General features: G+C 52.8%; 4 protein-coding genes across 4 annotated transcripts; 3 read left to right on the forward strand and 1 right to left on the reverse strand.

Moving 5' to 3' along the window:
* Positions 1–1,057: 1,057 nt before the first annotated feature.
* Positions 1,058–5,500, forward strand: VOLCADRAFT_88297 (uncharacterized protein; the record flags this gene model as incomplete). Its single annotated transcript, XM_002947866.1, has 4 exons — positions 1,058–1,146; positions 1,212–1,420; positions 5,050–5,054; positions 5,429–5,500. The coding sequence occupies 4 exons, from the start codon at positions 1,058–1,060 to the stop codon at positions 5,498–5,500; spliced, it is 375 nt and encodes a 124-aa protein (XP_002947912.1).
* A 1,136-nt stretch (positions 5,501–6,636) lies between these two features.
* Positions 6,637–7,605, reverse strand: VOLCADRAFT_73521 (uncharacterized protein). The gene has a single exon (XM_002948017.1). The coding sequence runs from the start codon at positions 7,421–7,423 to the stop codon at positions 6,962–6,964; it is 462 nt and encodes a 153-aa protein (XP_002948063.1). The 5' UTR covers positions 7,424–7,605; the 3' UTR covers positions 6,637–6,961.
* A 159-nt stretch (positions 7,606–7,764) lies between these two features.
* On the forward strand, positions 7,765–11,153 carry VOLCADRAFT_103694 (uncharacterized protein; the record flags this gene model as incomplete). The annotated part of the gene is made up of 6 exons (XM_002947867.1): positions 7,765–8,219; positions 8,301–8,551; positions 8,653–9,650; positions 9,819–9,896; positions 10,359–10,402; positions 11,073–11,153. Exons 1-6 carry the CDS (start codon positions 7,893–7,895, stop codon positions 11,151–11,153), a joined length of 1,779 nt encoding a protein of 592 aa, XP_002947913.1. The 5' UTR covers positions 7,765–7,892.
* Positions 11,154–11,652: 499 nt separating this feature from the next.
* efg2 (elongation factor 2 (EF-2, EF-TU)) lies at positions 11,653–15,912 on the forward strand. Its single transcript, XM_002947868.1, has 9 exons — positions 11,653–11,822; positions 11,935–12,022; positions 12,087–12,145; positions 12,212–12,968; positions 13,115–13,468; positions 13,653–14,065; positions 14,182–14,331; positions 14,483–14,799; positions 14,949–15,912. The coding sequence occupies exons 1-9, from the start codon at positions 11,820–11,822 to the stop codon at positions 15,343–15,345; spliced, it is 2,538 nt and encodes an 845-aa protein (XP_002947914.1). The 5' UTR covers positions 11,653–11,819; the 3' UTR covers positions 15,346–15,912.
* Positions 15,913–16,189: the final 277 nt, after the last annotated feature.

Here is a 16,189-nt window from a genome sequence, read left to right on the forward strand (position 1 = left end):
GCATTGGGGTTGGACGTTGTGTTTAGGGTGGTGATTCGTGCAAGCCATGATCTGGTTTTGCGAGAAGTGAACGCCGTTTGAGGTATCGGTCGCCGGCACGGCAGCTCCACCCAGCAACCATGCGAAGAGTCGATGCTTCCGGCCGAATAGTTACGTTGATGCAGAGCGGTGGCACGGCACCATTATGGCCATTATGGCAGTGCTTATAAGGCAGGTTGCTTTTTGTCTTGATGTTCTGACATTTGGGCCAATGCAACAAAATGTAGAGCTGGGCATTTGTGCAAAGCGTAAGCCTTAAGCTTATACACGCCGCCGCATAGGGCATGAAGGGGCGGCATGCTTATCTGCGCGTAGTTCCAACGGCTTGACGCCAGCCAAGGTTGTGAACGCATAGACACGCCGGCAGTGCGAAGTCAACAAGCTTTAGGAAAGTTTGGAAACGGGAGAAAGAATACCGGCAACAAACATAACCGACATTTAGGGCTGACTACAAGGCTTTTGTGCATAGCAGGCGAATACCTAGACACGCGATGACCCAGTGCAACCATATATATTAGAAGTGCAACTCCCATGCATGCCATGAATACAATCCCCGCAAACCTGCAGATCATACTCCCCGCTCAGTAGAAGTCTATGGCTCGTCTTATTTTCACGTCGATGTCCTTCCACAAGCGCATTACCATACAGTAATAGAAAGCCATGCGAAACAGCTATGATTACATAAGTACAATATTAGTAGAAGAAGTATAATAGTAGTAGTACGCCTCAGCCTGAAGCCCCCCTGTAAAGGAAGCGGGGGTGCGAGGTTTGCAATAGCCTGCACGTGCACCGTGCAACCCTCCCATACGCCGTGCAGCCGGAAACCGCCCTCCTTCGGCGCATGCTGCTTAAGCGTACTAAGTAACACCGACCCCACCGCCAAACTTGCAGCACCATAAAGCCCATCGTCATGGAGCGGTGCACCAAGGAAGCCTTTCGTCACCGCCCCGTCGCCTCCCAGGCAGGTCTCCCAAGTCCTGCTAACACTTTCTTTCAACACGTGCCTTCCTGAATTTATATGCTTCAAGCTGCCCGTGGGCATTCTGTAAGCAGCGGTCACCCTGTTTTTGTGAAGCCTCCGCTGACGGGCCAGTGCCGGCACGCAAGGTGCGTGTGTCCTCCGCTCCTCTGCTGTTGTCCCTAATTTCTGGGAGCCCCGCGACCACCTACAGTCAGGTGTTCGAACCTGCCTTGGTACCTCGAGCTGCATCTGCTGGCATGCATGTTACCACCTGTCCCCCATGTGGGCTGCCGCTTCGGTTCCTGGAGCTCCCAACAACGGACGTTACAGCGGCTGCGGTGGAGCTGCAGGCGCAAGTGCCAGGAATTGATTCGAAAGCCACCGTGGAGCGGGTTAACGAGACAGTGACAGCCATTTCAGGTGAGGCCAGCGACTCGGAGCAGGATCTTTGGAATAGTGCGGGGCGATTTAAGCAGTAAACTGTATAATTCTGAGGCTGTTCGAAGCAGCACTTAATCCTCAAAGTAGCGAAGGGAGTGTTGGATAAGCTAGGTAGTGAGGGTATCACGAACGAGTTGCATGCGACATTTTTAGGGCTGGTATCCGGCCGGCATTTTAACGTCTATCGCATTTAACTGCAGGAGCGGTTGCATTTGCCTACGCTGAGCAACCCAGCTAGTTGCATGCGACTGCAGGAGCGGTTGCATTTGACGATCTCGTGTCCTACCTTCCTTGCCATTGCTTGGGTTCTACGGGAGCTGCAGCATTATCCTGGATGGGCTGGCACATGCCGGGCACTGTGGTTTTTCTGCTTTTGTCGTTGTGTTACAGTGGGCTTCCAATTCTGCAAGATGAGTGTGCAACAAGAGAGGACCATCTTGAGCTCTGGATAAGAACAGCGCAGGCATTCTTTGGGCTGCTCCGGTCGCACAAATCCTGCGCTTCCCTAATTCGACACCCCCAGTTCTCACTGTCGGAATGTCCCTGCCAGGCCAATTCCACACCCCGAACAGGCCAATTCTCACTGTCGGAATGTCCCTGCCAGGCCAATTCGACACCCCGACAGGCTAATCCTGACTGTTGGAATGTCCCTGCCAGGCCAATTCGACACCCCCCTGCCAGGCCAATTCCACACCCCGAACAGGCCAATTCTCATTGTCGGAATGTCCCTGCCAGGCCAATTCGACACCCCGACAGGCTAATCCTGACTGTTGGAATGTCCCTGCCAGGCCAATTCGACACCCCCCTGCCAGGCCAATTCCACACCCCGAACAGGCCAATTCTCATTGTCGGAATGTCCCTGCCAGGCCAATTCGACACCCCGACAGGCTAATCCTGACTGTTGGAATGTCCCTGCCAGGCCAATTCGACACCCCCCTGCCAGGCCAATTCCACACCCCCCGAACAGGCCAATTCTCACTGTCGGAATGTCCCTGCCAGGCCAATTCGACACCCCGACAGGCTAATCCTGACTGTTGGAATGTCCCTGCCAGGCCAATTCGACACCCCGAACAGGCCAATTCTCACTGTCGGAATGTCCCTGCCAGGCCAATTCGACAGCCCGACAGGCTCATTCTGACTGTCGGAGTATCCCTGCCAGGCCAATTCGTGTTCCTATCAGGCTAATTCAAGGGCCTGTCCCGGCAATATAACTTGTCCCGGGTGTAGCCCCCGTGCCAATTTGTACCGAGCAATTTCGACCAATTTCGGGGTCGGCCCGGAAACTTTCAGGCAGGCATCCAGAATCGCGGGAGTGAAGGAACTTTATGAAACTCTGTTAGGGGAGCACTTACAAGTATCTCTCGTGTGTACTGAACACAGTATGAAACTCTATAAGGGGAGCACTTACAAGTATCTCTCGTGTGTACTGAACACATGTTGGTTTCGATTCCGTACATATACGTACATGGGCCAGGAAGTGGCAGGAACCCTACACGCCTGTTTACCGTACTCCGTACTCATTCATTCATACACTCATTCATTGTGTGTGTATGTGTGTATGTGTGTGTTCAACGAAAGGTACCACCACCCGAACCGACCCGAACCAGAGGCGTGTGTGCACGGCAAGCCGCTCACAGTTTAAACCCCGTTCATTCATTCGTTCAGACAGACAGACGAACAGACATATCCGTGCGCCTCGCCATGCGCTGTGGTTCAGCCCGGCACTCAACCATACGACATGTATAGGAGGGTAGGACCCGGGCTGGAATTGGGGAAGAGCTCTGTCGCAGAATGAGCCTGGATTTTATTCCTGCCCTGTGGTCTGCCCCGGCACAGTGTAACACCCCATTCATTCAGTAGAAGAAGGTCTCCTTTCGGGTGCTTTTGATTCGACGCCCGGACTTCGATCTGTGCTGATGGCCGCGTCCATGGAGGCCAGCGCTTCAGCCGGGACCCGTTCTTAAACCTTTTGCTGGCGCGGCTGGCGCTAGCTCTGAATTCTGCGACAGAGCTCTTCCCCAATTCCAGCCCGGATCCTACCCTCCTTTTCCCCATCCTTGGCGCCGACCGGTGTTCCGCTTTTCCCTGCCGTGGTGCACGGTCCAGTGACAATCACGTCGAAAGCCTTGGATTACCTTGGTTTTAACTTCCTTGCAAGCCTACAATTAGCGACCTTGGTGGCCTCTTTTAGAGTTCAGCTGCATTGTCCGGTTACTCGTGGTGCATGGCTAAAAACAGGCACGGCGGTTTTGCTTGGCGCCTAACCTGGCAGCGTGTGTTCACCAAGGGTCCGCTCAAGATGTTGACTAGTATTTGGCATCGCTGGCGGCTTTCCTCAACTTGTGAGCCATGAAAAAGAATGCCATGCCATATCACAGTTTTTCAATTAGAAGCTGCGATTTGCTTTTATTTCAACTGTTGCCTCTTGACACAGATATCTCGGCACCTTCGGTAATTTGTGCAAGTCAGAGTGAATTCGCAAGACGTGAACTCTTGTATGAAATCCCCATAAGTCCAAAGCGAAATTGCTTTCTTATTGGCATGTTTACCACATGAAACTGAGTGCAGTGGGAATACAAGCAAAGTCATCTTGTCTGGCCATGCAACGAAGGTATCAACTGCCGCATATGTTTTGGTTGAACTTGTATCATAGTATACAGTCAAACAAAGGAACGTATTACATGTAAAGGGTTACAATGAAACTCTGCGTTTTCGTGTGTTCAAGAATTGGACCGGGATCCACGGCCGTGCAGATTTGAACACCTGATGAAACAAACCAAAATTTGCACTCCTGAGACAAGCATCACAAACAAATCATACTACTATTCAGCTGTATCATCTCTGCATCTGGGCGGTACTTAGACTTGACGAATTGCAGATACTGCCAGCGATGTTCGAGGCAAGCTTGCACACCTGTAGTTGACCCAAACTCCATATTGAACACACGACTTTCTCTTATCAGCTAAAGGGGGGGCTCATACTCAATTACAGGCATGATTAAAGGGGTGAATCGACCGTCCATTTTTTATGACCTTGTCGGCTTGGCACACGCTGGGCTTGTCAGTGTCGGTCGTGAAAGTGATTCAACAATTAGACTAGATTGTCCCGAGGTGCCTTTCCTTCTGTCACGCAAGCACGCAAAGATCTGCGTCCAGCCGGATGGTAACTTGGTCCTACGTGACCTCAACTCTACCAACGGCACATACATTTCACGCGATGGCGAGTTCCTACGGCGGCTTCGACCGGATGAAAGCTGGGAGCTTAAGCGTGGTGACCTGGTAAGCTATGGACGTGGTGGGGCAGGCAGCATGGGCCACGCCGTGTTTCAGACATGGCAACCCCCTATTGTTGGCATAAAGGACGGGGCGATAGCAAATTTGCCCTAGCGGGATCTGTAATGTGGACATGCCGTCCAAACCTTATATCTAACTATGCATGTACTCCATGTCAGATTGGTTTTGGTGGCCCGGAGACCATCGTGGCGCGGAGCGAGGCCCCGGACATCACAGTGCCAAACCCATTCCTGTTCCGTTACACTCCTCTTGACGATGATTCGGACAGCGCCAACAACTCATCTGCCGAGCCGCATGCTTTGGTTACAATTGCAGGGCAGGTGAGGAATAAGATTTTGCAGTCTGCCTAATTCCATAAGGGCGCCAGCCAGAAGGTTGCTCAGATTTTGCCAGCATTCTTTTGCCAACACGCCGGAATGTAGACCCGGGTCAAAACATTTGGCCTTGTGCTCGGGTGTATGTGTTAATGTCTGGTGTTTTGCAAGGGCCACAGCGCGTCCTTCCAGTGTGATCTACTGTGTGTATATGTCTTTAAACTCCGCCGAACATAAGCGTTGCCATAGGGTCCTATGTCATGTCTGCTGTCGTATTGGGCTTCCAATGGTACACGGGTGTGTAGCTATGCAGCCCACACACCTTTCGGTAATTTAATCGCCCTTAGTTCTGATCTTGCATTGTCCATCACCCGATACAGGGGTGTCGCTTTACAGAGCTAGAAAACCACCTTGTATTTTGCAAGGACTTCGAGGCCTTACATCCGGCATGAACACCTCTCTTTTTGTTCGGGTTGGGTATCCAACATCTGCTGTTCTCGTAGGCGCGCTCACGCAAGTTCAGCGAGATTGACAGGCGTGATCACCAGGAGGAGATGGACTATGAAGAGGCGTCGACCAGTTCAACAGATAAAGAATGCAAGAAACCCAAAACAGCAGTGACAGCCAAGGACATCGCGGCGTTGCTTGCAAACCACCTAACATGCTCTATCTGCCACGACTGGTTGGCGGGTGCTCATGCCCTTACATGTGGGCACATGTTTTGTGGGATCTGCTTGGCCAGCTGGTTGACGCAAAAGCAATCCTGCCCTGAATGCCGGAAACCGACTGCAGGTATTATTATAGCAAAGTGAACGTGTGCTGCTGTTATCGGTTCCTAGTGCTCCGGATGTTGAGGACTGGCACCAAATTTGGGCCGGCATGATCCATGCAGGTGTTCCCGTCCGGTGCCGTAACGTTGACAACTCCATATCGGATATCGTGGGGCAAGACCTCGTGTCGCCAAACTCAAAACGCGAGCGGCGCAGGAAAGAGCTTGCATGGAGTGAAGTGGGGGAGAGCGTGCTGGAGACGTGGACGACTGCCATGCAGCAGCGCAGGCAGCAGGTGCTGATGGCTGGGGATGGGTCCAAGTTTGGAAGGATAGGACCCCTGGCGGAAGTCGTTCTTCATCCCATAATCATCTGTTTTTTTAGGAACAGACCGTAACGGAGTCTGTTGCCTGGTTAAGCTTTCGCAATAACAATTCCACTAGCAAACTTGCTCTCAGTCCGCTTGCTGCCGTCCCCACGGTTCATCGTTTCCAGGCGGTGGACACGGCGGCGCAACACTTATCAAGCCTAACCGGACAACCTATCGCTCAGGCATCATTAAACCAGGTTGCCCAGGCTGTGGCAGCTGTCCAGCACTTCCGGACGAGCGAGCATGGGGTGTCGGGTAACGGCGGGAGGCGCGCCAACCATGGCGGATCAGGAGGTGTTCCCCGGCAGGGGCGATGATCAGCTTGCACACAACGCATGATTAATGAATGGGCATTTCTGGTGCTGAAGAAGCAGCGCTCTGTTTCTTCAATTGTCGGTGGGATATGAACGGGTGGCTGCAGGGGAAATGCTTGAAGCGACCCAAACCTAACCCTGGACGATAATTTACACTTAAGACATGACACTGTCCCAGCAGGAGGTCGCACATCGCGCACTCGATGTGTAAGTCTGTCGTCCAGTACGTCGAGTTTTCGTGCACATATCGTATTCATCCAGTCCTTCCACACATGCAGTGCACCACGTCGCGAGTAACTTAGAAGCTTCGGCAGCACGCTATTGGGCACATACGTTGCTGCCACAAACCGGTCGCAACTCCTTTCGGTGTGGACCCCGTTTGAGGCTGTAGCAAGGATGTCTTCACATAATCACAAAGCAGCAACAAAACCAGCCAATTTTCCCCTACCTATGCAACCATCAGTACTTGTTAATGCCAAAGAAGCGTACCTTGTGAAGCGCAGGCAGCTTAGCAACTAAGAGGACAACAACTACCACCAAATTCAAGCCTAACGGCTGCTTACGGAAGTCCGTGCCATGGGTTGCTAGCACAAACAACAGGACGGGGACAACCGTGAATATCTTCCTGTTACGTGTTCCATATGCCTCATTATCCACTTGCTCCCAGAAGGTCAGCGCCTGGTACTTGCCCTGGTCCTCCGGGTTCGGTGATCCCTTGATCCAGTGCAGGAGATAATACGTCGCAACACCGTGTATGAGATGTACGTAGGTCCATGCCAAGCCAGCGTCGTCTATCAGCGCAGATATGCCGAGCCAACCCAGCACGATGACCGCAAGGTACCACGTCCAAACACTTGGATAGTTGAGCCAGTTTGTATTCTTGTTGACGTCCACCTCCGAAACAGTTCTCCTGACGGGCATGGGTTCCTCGTTTTCCCGGGTGCTAGAGTAAACCCACCAAGCAGTTCTCCACGGCGTGCGCAAGCGCTAATTGCTCAATTTTCTGACCTGATTTGTGTATGTAAGGAACAGCTAAGCAGTGTGGCCTGGTAAAAGGATTTGGAATCTGTTGAAAGTGTTCACACAGGAGAGGTTGCGGCGAGGTAGAAGAAATATGTTAGGAGAGTATGGATAAGCAACGAGGTATGATATGTGCCCTGCTTCTCTGTAGGTTCGGTGACTCCTTTTACATTGTGCTGTCGTGCATTGGGCTCGACCCAGGTCTCCAAAGGATATGATCCTTACTTGTTTTCTCTATCTGTTTTAAATTTATTCTTGATAACATTATCCTTGTCTGAGTTGCTCCCAGGCACACCCTGTAAACTCGGCAGGAACATTTTGCTCTTCACATAGACCGCTGTCTGAATATGCTGTTGGCTTGCAAAGTTGCATGTCAACCGCCCAGGGGGAGCGCCGGCTGCGCCTAGCGGCGACCCGGTCCTTGCTGTATTCGCTTCCGCCAAACGAGCTCTTTGAGCTTCCAGGACGACCGCATGTTGTATACCAACTACGGACCTACTCGAACACTGGTAATGCTGAAGAGGCCGCACAACAGGCCCGACTTGATTCGCCCTTCTTATTTAAAGCGTTTGAGACCGGTCAGATAGGACCAAAACGCCTAGCCCGAATGCATGGCGACAAGCCGCGGGTGGCAACCATTCACGAGTATCTTGATTGGACGGTGACTGCGCAAGCTGCGGAAGGCGACGACGAACTGGTCAGTGCCCAAAAACTTGCGGCAACCAATGCTGTTCCCCGCAAGCATTACTTCCTGACCGCGCCATGCGCACATTTTCAGGATTTCGACGGCTTCAGAGTATTGGTTATTCTTCCACGGTATCGTAGCGGCTGGCCGCCGCCCGGTGGGGAAGTTACAACACCTGACGAGCCGCGCAAGGCGCGGCTGATTGGCGCTCCTAAAAGTCCATTGCCCGCCTTGCAAAGCCATGGAAAACCTGTTACAGCAGCGACAATACGATCTGGGCCGGGTTACTTGGAGGTTCCGTTTGTTGCGACGCATGAGAACAAGCGGGGGCGGGGCTACTGCAGGTTAGTGAGGGGTTATGTTTTTTGCCTTGCCTCCTCAATGATTATTGCTAATTGGGTATTGACTGGCAGTTACTCACCTGTCTGCGCTGTCCAACCCGTAGGTGCCTGGTTGAGGCTATCGAGGAAATTGCTCGGGCGCTTGGGCTACAGAAGCTGATGCTGTGCAGCACGAATGACGCCTCCGTGCAGAGTACGTGGCAACACCTGGGGTTTGGGTATGCATCGGACGAGCAGATGGAGGAATGGGACATACTACACACGGACCTTGTGTACCTGCAAAACACAACTCAGATGCATAAAGATGTACCGCCACATCGACGGCTTAAGCCTGTTTTAATTAAGCATGAAGCTTTCCGGCAACGCTGCTATGCGTTCGTGGGGCAAAAGCGGCCGCAGCACACTGCAGGTAGCTTACACGCGGCAAGTCTGCCGCAGGCGTCCAGACCGCGATTAAGCAGCAAGCGCAGCGAGAGCACAAGCAGGGACGAGTCACAGTCGGTTGCAGCTCGCGAACACCCCTCGGCAGCGGGGGAGGTTGGCCCAGCGGAAAAAGCCGGCAGTGTTGCGGGTCACCCTCTTCAGCTTGATGAAAGCTCGCCCATTGCAGTTGGTGCACTAGCTGTGACAGCACAGGCAGCTGCCAGTGTAACTGGGCGCATGCACGGCAGGCTGCCCACTGATGAGGTGGGCCGAACGACAGCTGGACTCGCGCGCGACGAGGGCATCGCGGGTGGAGGACCCCCAACTCCACAGCCAGCCGACGCTGGTCACTTGCGTCCTCTGCACGTGCATGCGACATCCGATGTGCCAAGTGCCTCGCAGACAAATGTGGCGCGCCCCGTCCGCTCTTCCGCCGCTGACTCCGTGAACGGCCTTGCACTTAGCGGACCGGAGAATACCGCAATATGCGACAGAAGTGCACCTGGCACGCGGAACGGTCACGGCATTCTGGTTGACGGCAGGTCTGGGCCTGCCGCAATGCTGGCGGAGGCGAAAAGTGCAGCGATTGGAGCTCCAGCAGAAGGGCGCGGTATGGGATGCATCCACTCGCACGGTTCCTTAGCGGCCACGGGTAAGGCTGGCCTGGGCCATGGTAAAGGTGGGGCTGAGGCTGTAGATTCAGAACAGGTGCATGGAGGGCCAGGTCTCCAGGCCACTGTGGATACAGGCCCTCGGGCGGGGGTTGAGCACAACGTATCGGGAACAGTACTTCCATCGCACTTGGGCGAACCACCTGGCATGCATACTGGCTCTGCGCTGTGCGCAGGACCTTCGGCATTAACTACTGCACCATCGTCGGGGCTGCAACCGCGCTTGGCAGGGTTGCCGAGGGGTGGCCATGGAGGTGCGCAATCTGGGGAAGTGCAGCCAGTAACTAATGATTCACAGCCGAGTTAATGAGTCGGGATTATTACAACCTGATGAACGGAATGGTCCCCCATCCGCCGTGTGATATCCGCCGCGCCGCGCCCTTTCACAGGTTTATGTTGATGTGCTTAAGCGTGCATGGTTGCGTGTAGATGCTAGGCATGAAGGGCTTCAGAGTTCAGCGGGGGAAACTTAGGACTCGGGATTGACCGAGGTCTACAAGGTTGGTACGGGTTCAGTGCTGTTGTCGGTGGTCTTTAGTGGCAGTTATCAGTAGGCTTAGGCAGCATGTTAAGTGCCAATTTTACGGGACATGGCAATTACTTCTACAAATCCCATAACCTAGGTCCCAGGTGCAGTCAGTGGGTCTCACGTTTCTGCGCCTTTGGCAGGTTTGGCGATCACAGTTAGGAAATGATGTCCCTCGCGCTGTGGATAGCGTGTTTTTTGGATGGCATGTACAACTTCAGGCTAATGACAGAGGTGCGTGTTTCAGGAGTCCTGCAGTGACTTAAGTATAGCAGGCAAGGGGATTGTTTGCCGGAGGTGCCAGTTCTGTGTATCGACACTTTGGGGTAAATCCGACGTGCAATTCTCGTTCGGTGCCCATGTTTATTACTTGCGTGCCCTGACGCTCGCAAAATGTTTAGTTGCATAGCATCCTGCGACTGCTGCCTGGCGCTAGAGTGACGTGCCTTTAAAACAATGCCGGCTACAAAAGCCAATCCCCGGGTATGTGACAGTTGCTGCGATGTAAGCAATGAGGTGGGGATGACGAGATGAACGATGCGCTTGTGTGTGCCTTTCCTGTGAAGTGCTGTTGAGATGACAGTGTCATTCCTTCTTTCCAACTCTAAAGGTAGGTGGTTTCAGTATGGTATTTATTTAGAGAAGTTCCATCTATTCCGCTGTGCGACTAGCAATTCAACTGGCGGCCTACGCAGTAGCCCCAAACTAAAGCTACAGCCCAGCCACACATTTCGTAACCACTTGTAGTATGAGCTTCCGATATCCATGCGTCGATACGTTGGAAAACGGCAGCTGCGACGGAGGTAGGCAGCATTAGTCTTATTTGACGGCACTGTACGGACGGTGACGGAACGCACTTTCGGACGGCATCTGGCAGAGCTAAAACATCCGATTTGTGTCACAGAGGATTTTGTATGACGATAATTGGGTACCTTTCCCTCTTGCTAAGCTAACAGAGCTGACGTTTAAGGGATCCTACTGCTGACCGGGTAACATTTTTAAAAAACCACCATAAAAGCTGCAGCACCGCATCAGTATATCGAAAGGATTTCTAATGTGGACGTCCCCAAACAGCTCCCTGCATTACGTATATGGGCGACAGTGTATAGCTTTTGTTTCTACTTGGCTCACCTCCGCACATTCCCACGGACAGCAGTGAGCGCACGATGACCGAAAACATTTCAAGTCGTATGCGTACAGTTTTAGGTTGACAAGAGGCATAAGCTTAGGGCCCAGAACAGTGAAAATGTATATGCTAGACCAGCATCAACATGCGACACAATATACTATTTACGTGACCTTGTGCGATATTCGTTGCTATGGGAAAGCATATGACACACAAATGGGTGTATCCGGCGGTTGCCTCAACTGTAGGCATGATGGCCCACGGTCATGCATCATGTCAGCCGTAATTAATTGCATCAAAATTCATAGGATGCCCGCATACCTAAGTAGTGGTCTTGTGCTTTTTTGATGTGTCGGTGCCCAGGTCCGTCCCTGGAGCGGATACCGCGACGCCGGAATTAACCCAAAGTTTTGCACATAATCGTTCCTTTCAAACCTTGCTTCCTCGAGCAGGGGCTTCACTTTTTCGGCTGTGAAACCGTCCTATTATCCCCTAGTTGGGCTGAGCCACAGCAAGCCGTGAAAAATGGTGAGCCGCAGCCCCACACCGAAGCAGGCAGTTAGCGCCCTAGTCTATGCATTGCAATTAACTTATCTTAGTCCTAATACGTATGGCCTTGCGTAACCGTTAATTGCCGCAGGTGAAGTTCACTATCGAGGAGATCCGCGCGCTCATGGACAAGAAGCACAACATCCGCAACATGAGTGTGATTGCCCACGTCGACCACGGTATGTGTATGTTTTGGACATATGATATGAATTCGTGGCTCACTGGAACTTCTGCGCAACGCAGGAAAATCTACCCTCACTGATTCGCTGGTGGCTGCCGCCGGTATTATGGCTATTGAGCAGGTACGCGCCGCCGGTCCCGGCACCCATTTACCATGCGCCGCCTCAACGTTTCTTCCTACTCTGTAGGCTGGAGACGCTCGTCTCACGGACACTCGCGCCGACGAGCAGGAGCGCGGTATCACCATTAAGTCGACCGGCATTTCGCTCTACTACCAGATGACCGATGAGGACTTGAAGAACTTTACTGGCGAACGTGAGGGCAACGATTACCTTGTTAACCTTATTGATTCCCCTGGCCACGTCGACTTCTCTTCGGAGGTGACGGCCGCATTGCGCATCACTGATGGTGCCCTTGTGGTCGTGGACTGTGTTGAGGGTGTTTGTGTCCAGACTGAGACCGTGTTGCGTCAGGCCCTTGCGGAGCGAATTCGCCCTGTCTTGACTGTCAACAAGATGGACCGTTGTTTCCTGGAGCTTATGCTGGAGGGCGAGGAGGCTTACACAACCTATCTGCGGGTTATTGAGAATGCAAACGTGATTATGGCTACCTACCAGGATGACGCCATGGGCGATATCCAGGTGTACCCTGACAAGTCTACTGTTTCGTTCTCCGCGGGTCTGCACGGGTGGGCTTTCACTCTGACGACTTTCGCTCGCATGTACGCCTCCAAGTTCGGTACTGATGAGGCCCGTATGATTCAGAAGCTGTGGGGTGACAACTTCTTCGACCCGGCCACGAAAAAGTGGACGACTAAGCAGACCGATTCTCCATCCTGCAAGCGCGGTTTCGTCCAGTTTATCTACGAGCCAATTAAGACCATTATCGATCTGGCTATGAAGGACGCCAAGGAGAAGCTGTGGCCGATGTTGGAGAAGCTAAACGGTGGGGTGGGATACTAAAGGGACTGGGACTAACCGTTGTCGTACCGCGCTGCACGGGGTACACGGAACTTGATTAGTCACAGCTGAGGAACCTACCTGAAAAGATCAATCTATTAAATTCATTCACAACTATCCACCTTTACACAGTGATTGGCCGCCTGAAGTCCGAGGATAAGGAGCTAAGCGGCAAGCCGTTGATGAAGCGCATCATGCAGTCATGGCTGCCCGCCAATGAGGCGCTCCTGGAGATGATCGTCTATCACCTGCCTTCTCCCGCGAAGGCGCAGAAGTACCGCGTGGACGTACTGTATGAGGGCCCGCTGGACGATCTGTACGCCACTGCTATTCGCAACTGCGACCCAACTGGGCCACTCATGTGCTATGTTTCGAAGATGATTCCCACCAACGATAAGGGCCGCTTCTTTGCTTTCGGCCGTGTCTTTGCTGGCAAGGTCGCAACCGGTGCCAAGGTCCGCATCATGGGCGCCAACTACGTCCCGGGTAGGTGCGGGTTGGAGTTCTAATGTAGCGATCAAGGGTCGGATTCGGTAGTCTTGCTAAAACATGGGAATGCATACCGCATGGGAATGTGTGATGGAAATGTGGCCGTTGCCGCGTCCTAAGCAGCTCGATCATACCACAGAGACTTGATGTATCTGTAATTACATGGTTCCATCTTTTACAGGCGAGAAGAAGGACCTCTACAACAAGTCGGTGCAGCGCACGGTGCTGTGCATGGGTCGCAAGCAGGAGGCTGTGGAGGACGTTCCGTGTGGTAACACAGTTGCCCTTGTCGGCCTGGACCAGTACATTACGAAGACAGCCACTATCACCAAGGAGGGCTGCGAGGACGCCTTCCCCATGAAGGCCATGAAGTTCAGCGTGTCGCCTGTCGTGCGTGTGGCTGTAGAGCCCAAGAACGCGGCTGACCTGCCCAAGCTGGTGGAGGGCCTTAAGCGTCTGGCCCGCTCAGACCCCATGGTCCAGTGCATTATCGAGGAGACTGGCGAGCATATTATTGCCGGTGCCGGTGAATTGCATTTGGAAATTTGCCTCAAGGACTTGCAGGATGACTTCATGGGTGGTGCCGAGATTAAGGTGTGGTAGTCATTGTCTACCTGGGGATGTTACCTTCTGGCGTCTCCCGGGCAATCCCATTAGAGGACCTTGCCTGTTGTGATTAACCTCAAATTTTCCCCTAATTTGCGTTCCAGATTTCGGAGCCCGTTGTGTCGTTCCGCGAGACCGTCACGGCACAGTCGGACCACACGGTTATGTCCAAGTCGCCCAACAAACACAACCGTCTATACATCCAGGCCCGCCCCATGGAGGATGGCCTCCCAGAGGCTATCGAGTCTGGCAAGGTGTGCCTTAGTTCGGATTGCCGCTCTGTACGTTACATATATTAGGTATCTCGTGAATCCTTTTGATTTCATATGAGTTTGGTTGGATCATAACCGAGGAAGAAACTACGAGTTTTAATATCTGAACGTCAGGTTTTCGGCTTGGTTGTAGGTTGGCCCACGTGATGACCCCAAGATTCGCTCGAAGATCCTGTCGGAGGAATACGGTTGGGACAAGGAAATCGCCAAGAAGATTTGGTGCTTCGCTCCCGATACGAACGGTGCCAACATGATGGTGGATGTCACCAAGGGTGTGCAGTACCTCAACGAGATCAAGGATTCTTGCGTTGCCGCCATGCAGTGGGCGTGCAAGGAGGGTGTCCTTGCTGAGGAGAACATGCGCGGTATCGTGTTCGAGTTCATGGATGTGGTGCTTCACACGGACGCAATTCACCGTGGCGGTGGTCAGATCATCCCGACCGCTCGTCGGTAAGTGGGTGTTCAATGTGAAATGCTGTCCTTAACAGCCATTGTGGCAGCCGTTCGATTCGCTTTGAAGAGCAGATGTTATTGGGGTGCATAATGTTTGGATCGATTATTAACAGCTTTTAAGCCTCCATGCCCTTGTTATACTGCAGCGTCATCTACGCCGCCGAGCTGGTGTCGCAGCCACGCCTCTGCGAGCCTGTGTACCTGGTCGAGATCCAGGCGCCAGAGAATGCGCTGGGTGGCATTTATTCTACCCTCAACACGAAGCGTGGTATGGTCTTCGAGGAGGCGCAGCGCCCCGGAACTCCGATGTACAACATCAAGGCCTATCTCCCCGTCGTGGAGTCCTTTGGCTTCACGTCGGTGCTGCGCGCCAACACCTCGGGCCAGGCTTTCCCGCAGTGCGTCTTCGACCACTGGGATGTCATGCCCATGAACCCACTGGAGAAGGGCAACCAGGCCAACACCCTCGTCACGAATATCCGTACGCGCAAGGGTCTCAAGCCGGAGCCGGCGCCGCTGTCTGAATACGAGGACAAGCTGTGAGGCGTCTCCTTGATTTGTCGCATTTCGGGAAGTTGTTGCGTTCGTTACCGGATGTCGTACCGGGACGTTGCGCAAGGCCAAAGGCTGTACTCTCCTGGGGATTAGTAACAGCTACACACCGGAACATTGGGATGTGTTAATATGGTCGCGCGTTTCGGGCGTTGTCCAGTTGGCTGATGTGTGACAATATTCGGTGGTTGTCCACCGGCGCTGTGTTGTGACCATTTGATGGCATCACACTTGCGCGGTATTTGTGGCAGGGCTGTGGTTATTGACTAGGGTAGCATCTGACAGGTTGGCTTTTGAGTGTGCACCTGGATTTGTGCATATGGATGCCTTCGTGGAGTTTGACCCCGCACAACTTGCATTGAAGTCCTAACCTACTGTTTCTTTTGTCTCGACGATACAGCCGCCGAATATCTTGGCCAATGACGAAGCGATAGTGCAGGCGGTTGAGCTTTGATGTTCGAGGCAACTGAAACCGTGCGAGGAGACGTTTTGGACTGTTCACATTGCGTTTAGGGAGGACAGATTGTTGGTCGAAATGTGTAACGCCCGTTATTGTGATGTGCCGATGCGTGCCTTATCTATCCGAGAGCTTGGACATGATCCTCGACAAGTACGAACAACAATATTTCACTCTATATATAGGCAATTTGGATGCAGCACGATGCGGCCGATACGAAAATATCAGTTCAGGAATGTTGCTGTTTAAGGATGGAATCCAGCTTCAACAAAGCTTTCAAGACTTTGCAAAGAGACATGAAAATGCTGCACTGCTCGAGGAAGCAACTTTGGAGGAATTCAACCTACATTTGGACGCACGAGAAACTGCAACTCTCGA

This window comes from Volvox carteri (assembly GCF_000143455.1).
Source record: "Volvox carteri f. nagariensis unplaced genomic scaffold VOLCAscaffold_8, whole genome shotgun sequence".
In the NCBI taxonomy this organism is placed as follows: domain Eukaryota; kingdom Viridiplantae; phylum Chlorophyta; class Chlorophyceae; order Chlamydomonadales; family Volvocaceae; genus Volvox; species Volvox carteri.

Coding starts and splice junctions, on each gene's coding strand:
- VOLCADRAFT_73521 (XM_002948017.1), bottom strand. CDS start 7,423: ATGCCCGTCAGGAGAACTGTTTCGGAGGTGGACGTCAACAAGAATACA.
- efg2 (XM_002947868.1), top strand. Junction 12,146..12,211: donor GTATTATGGCTATTGAGCAG/GTACGCGCCGCC, acceptor CCTACTCTGTAG/GCTGGAGACGCTCGTCTCAC. Junction 14,332..14,482: donor AGGCTATCGAGTCTGGCAAG/GTGTGCCTTAGT, acceptor GCTTGGTTGTAG/GTTGGCCCACGTGATGACCC.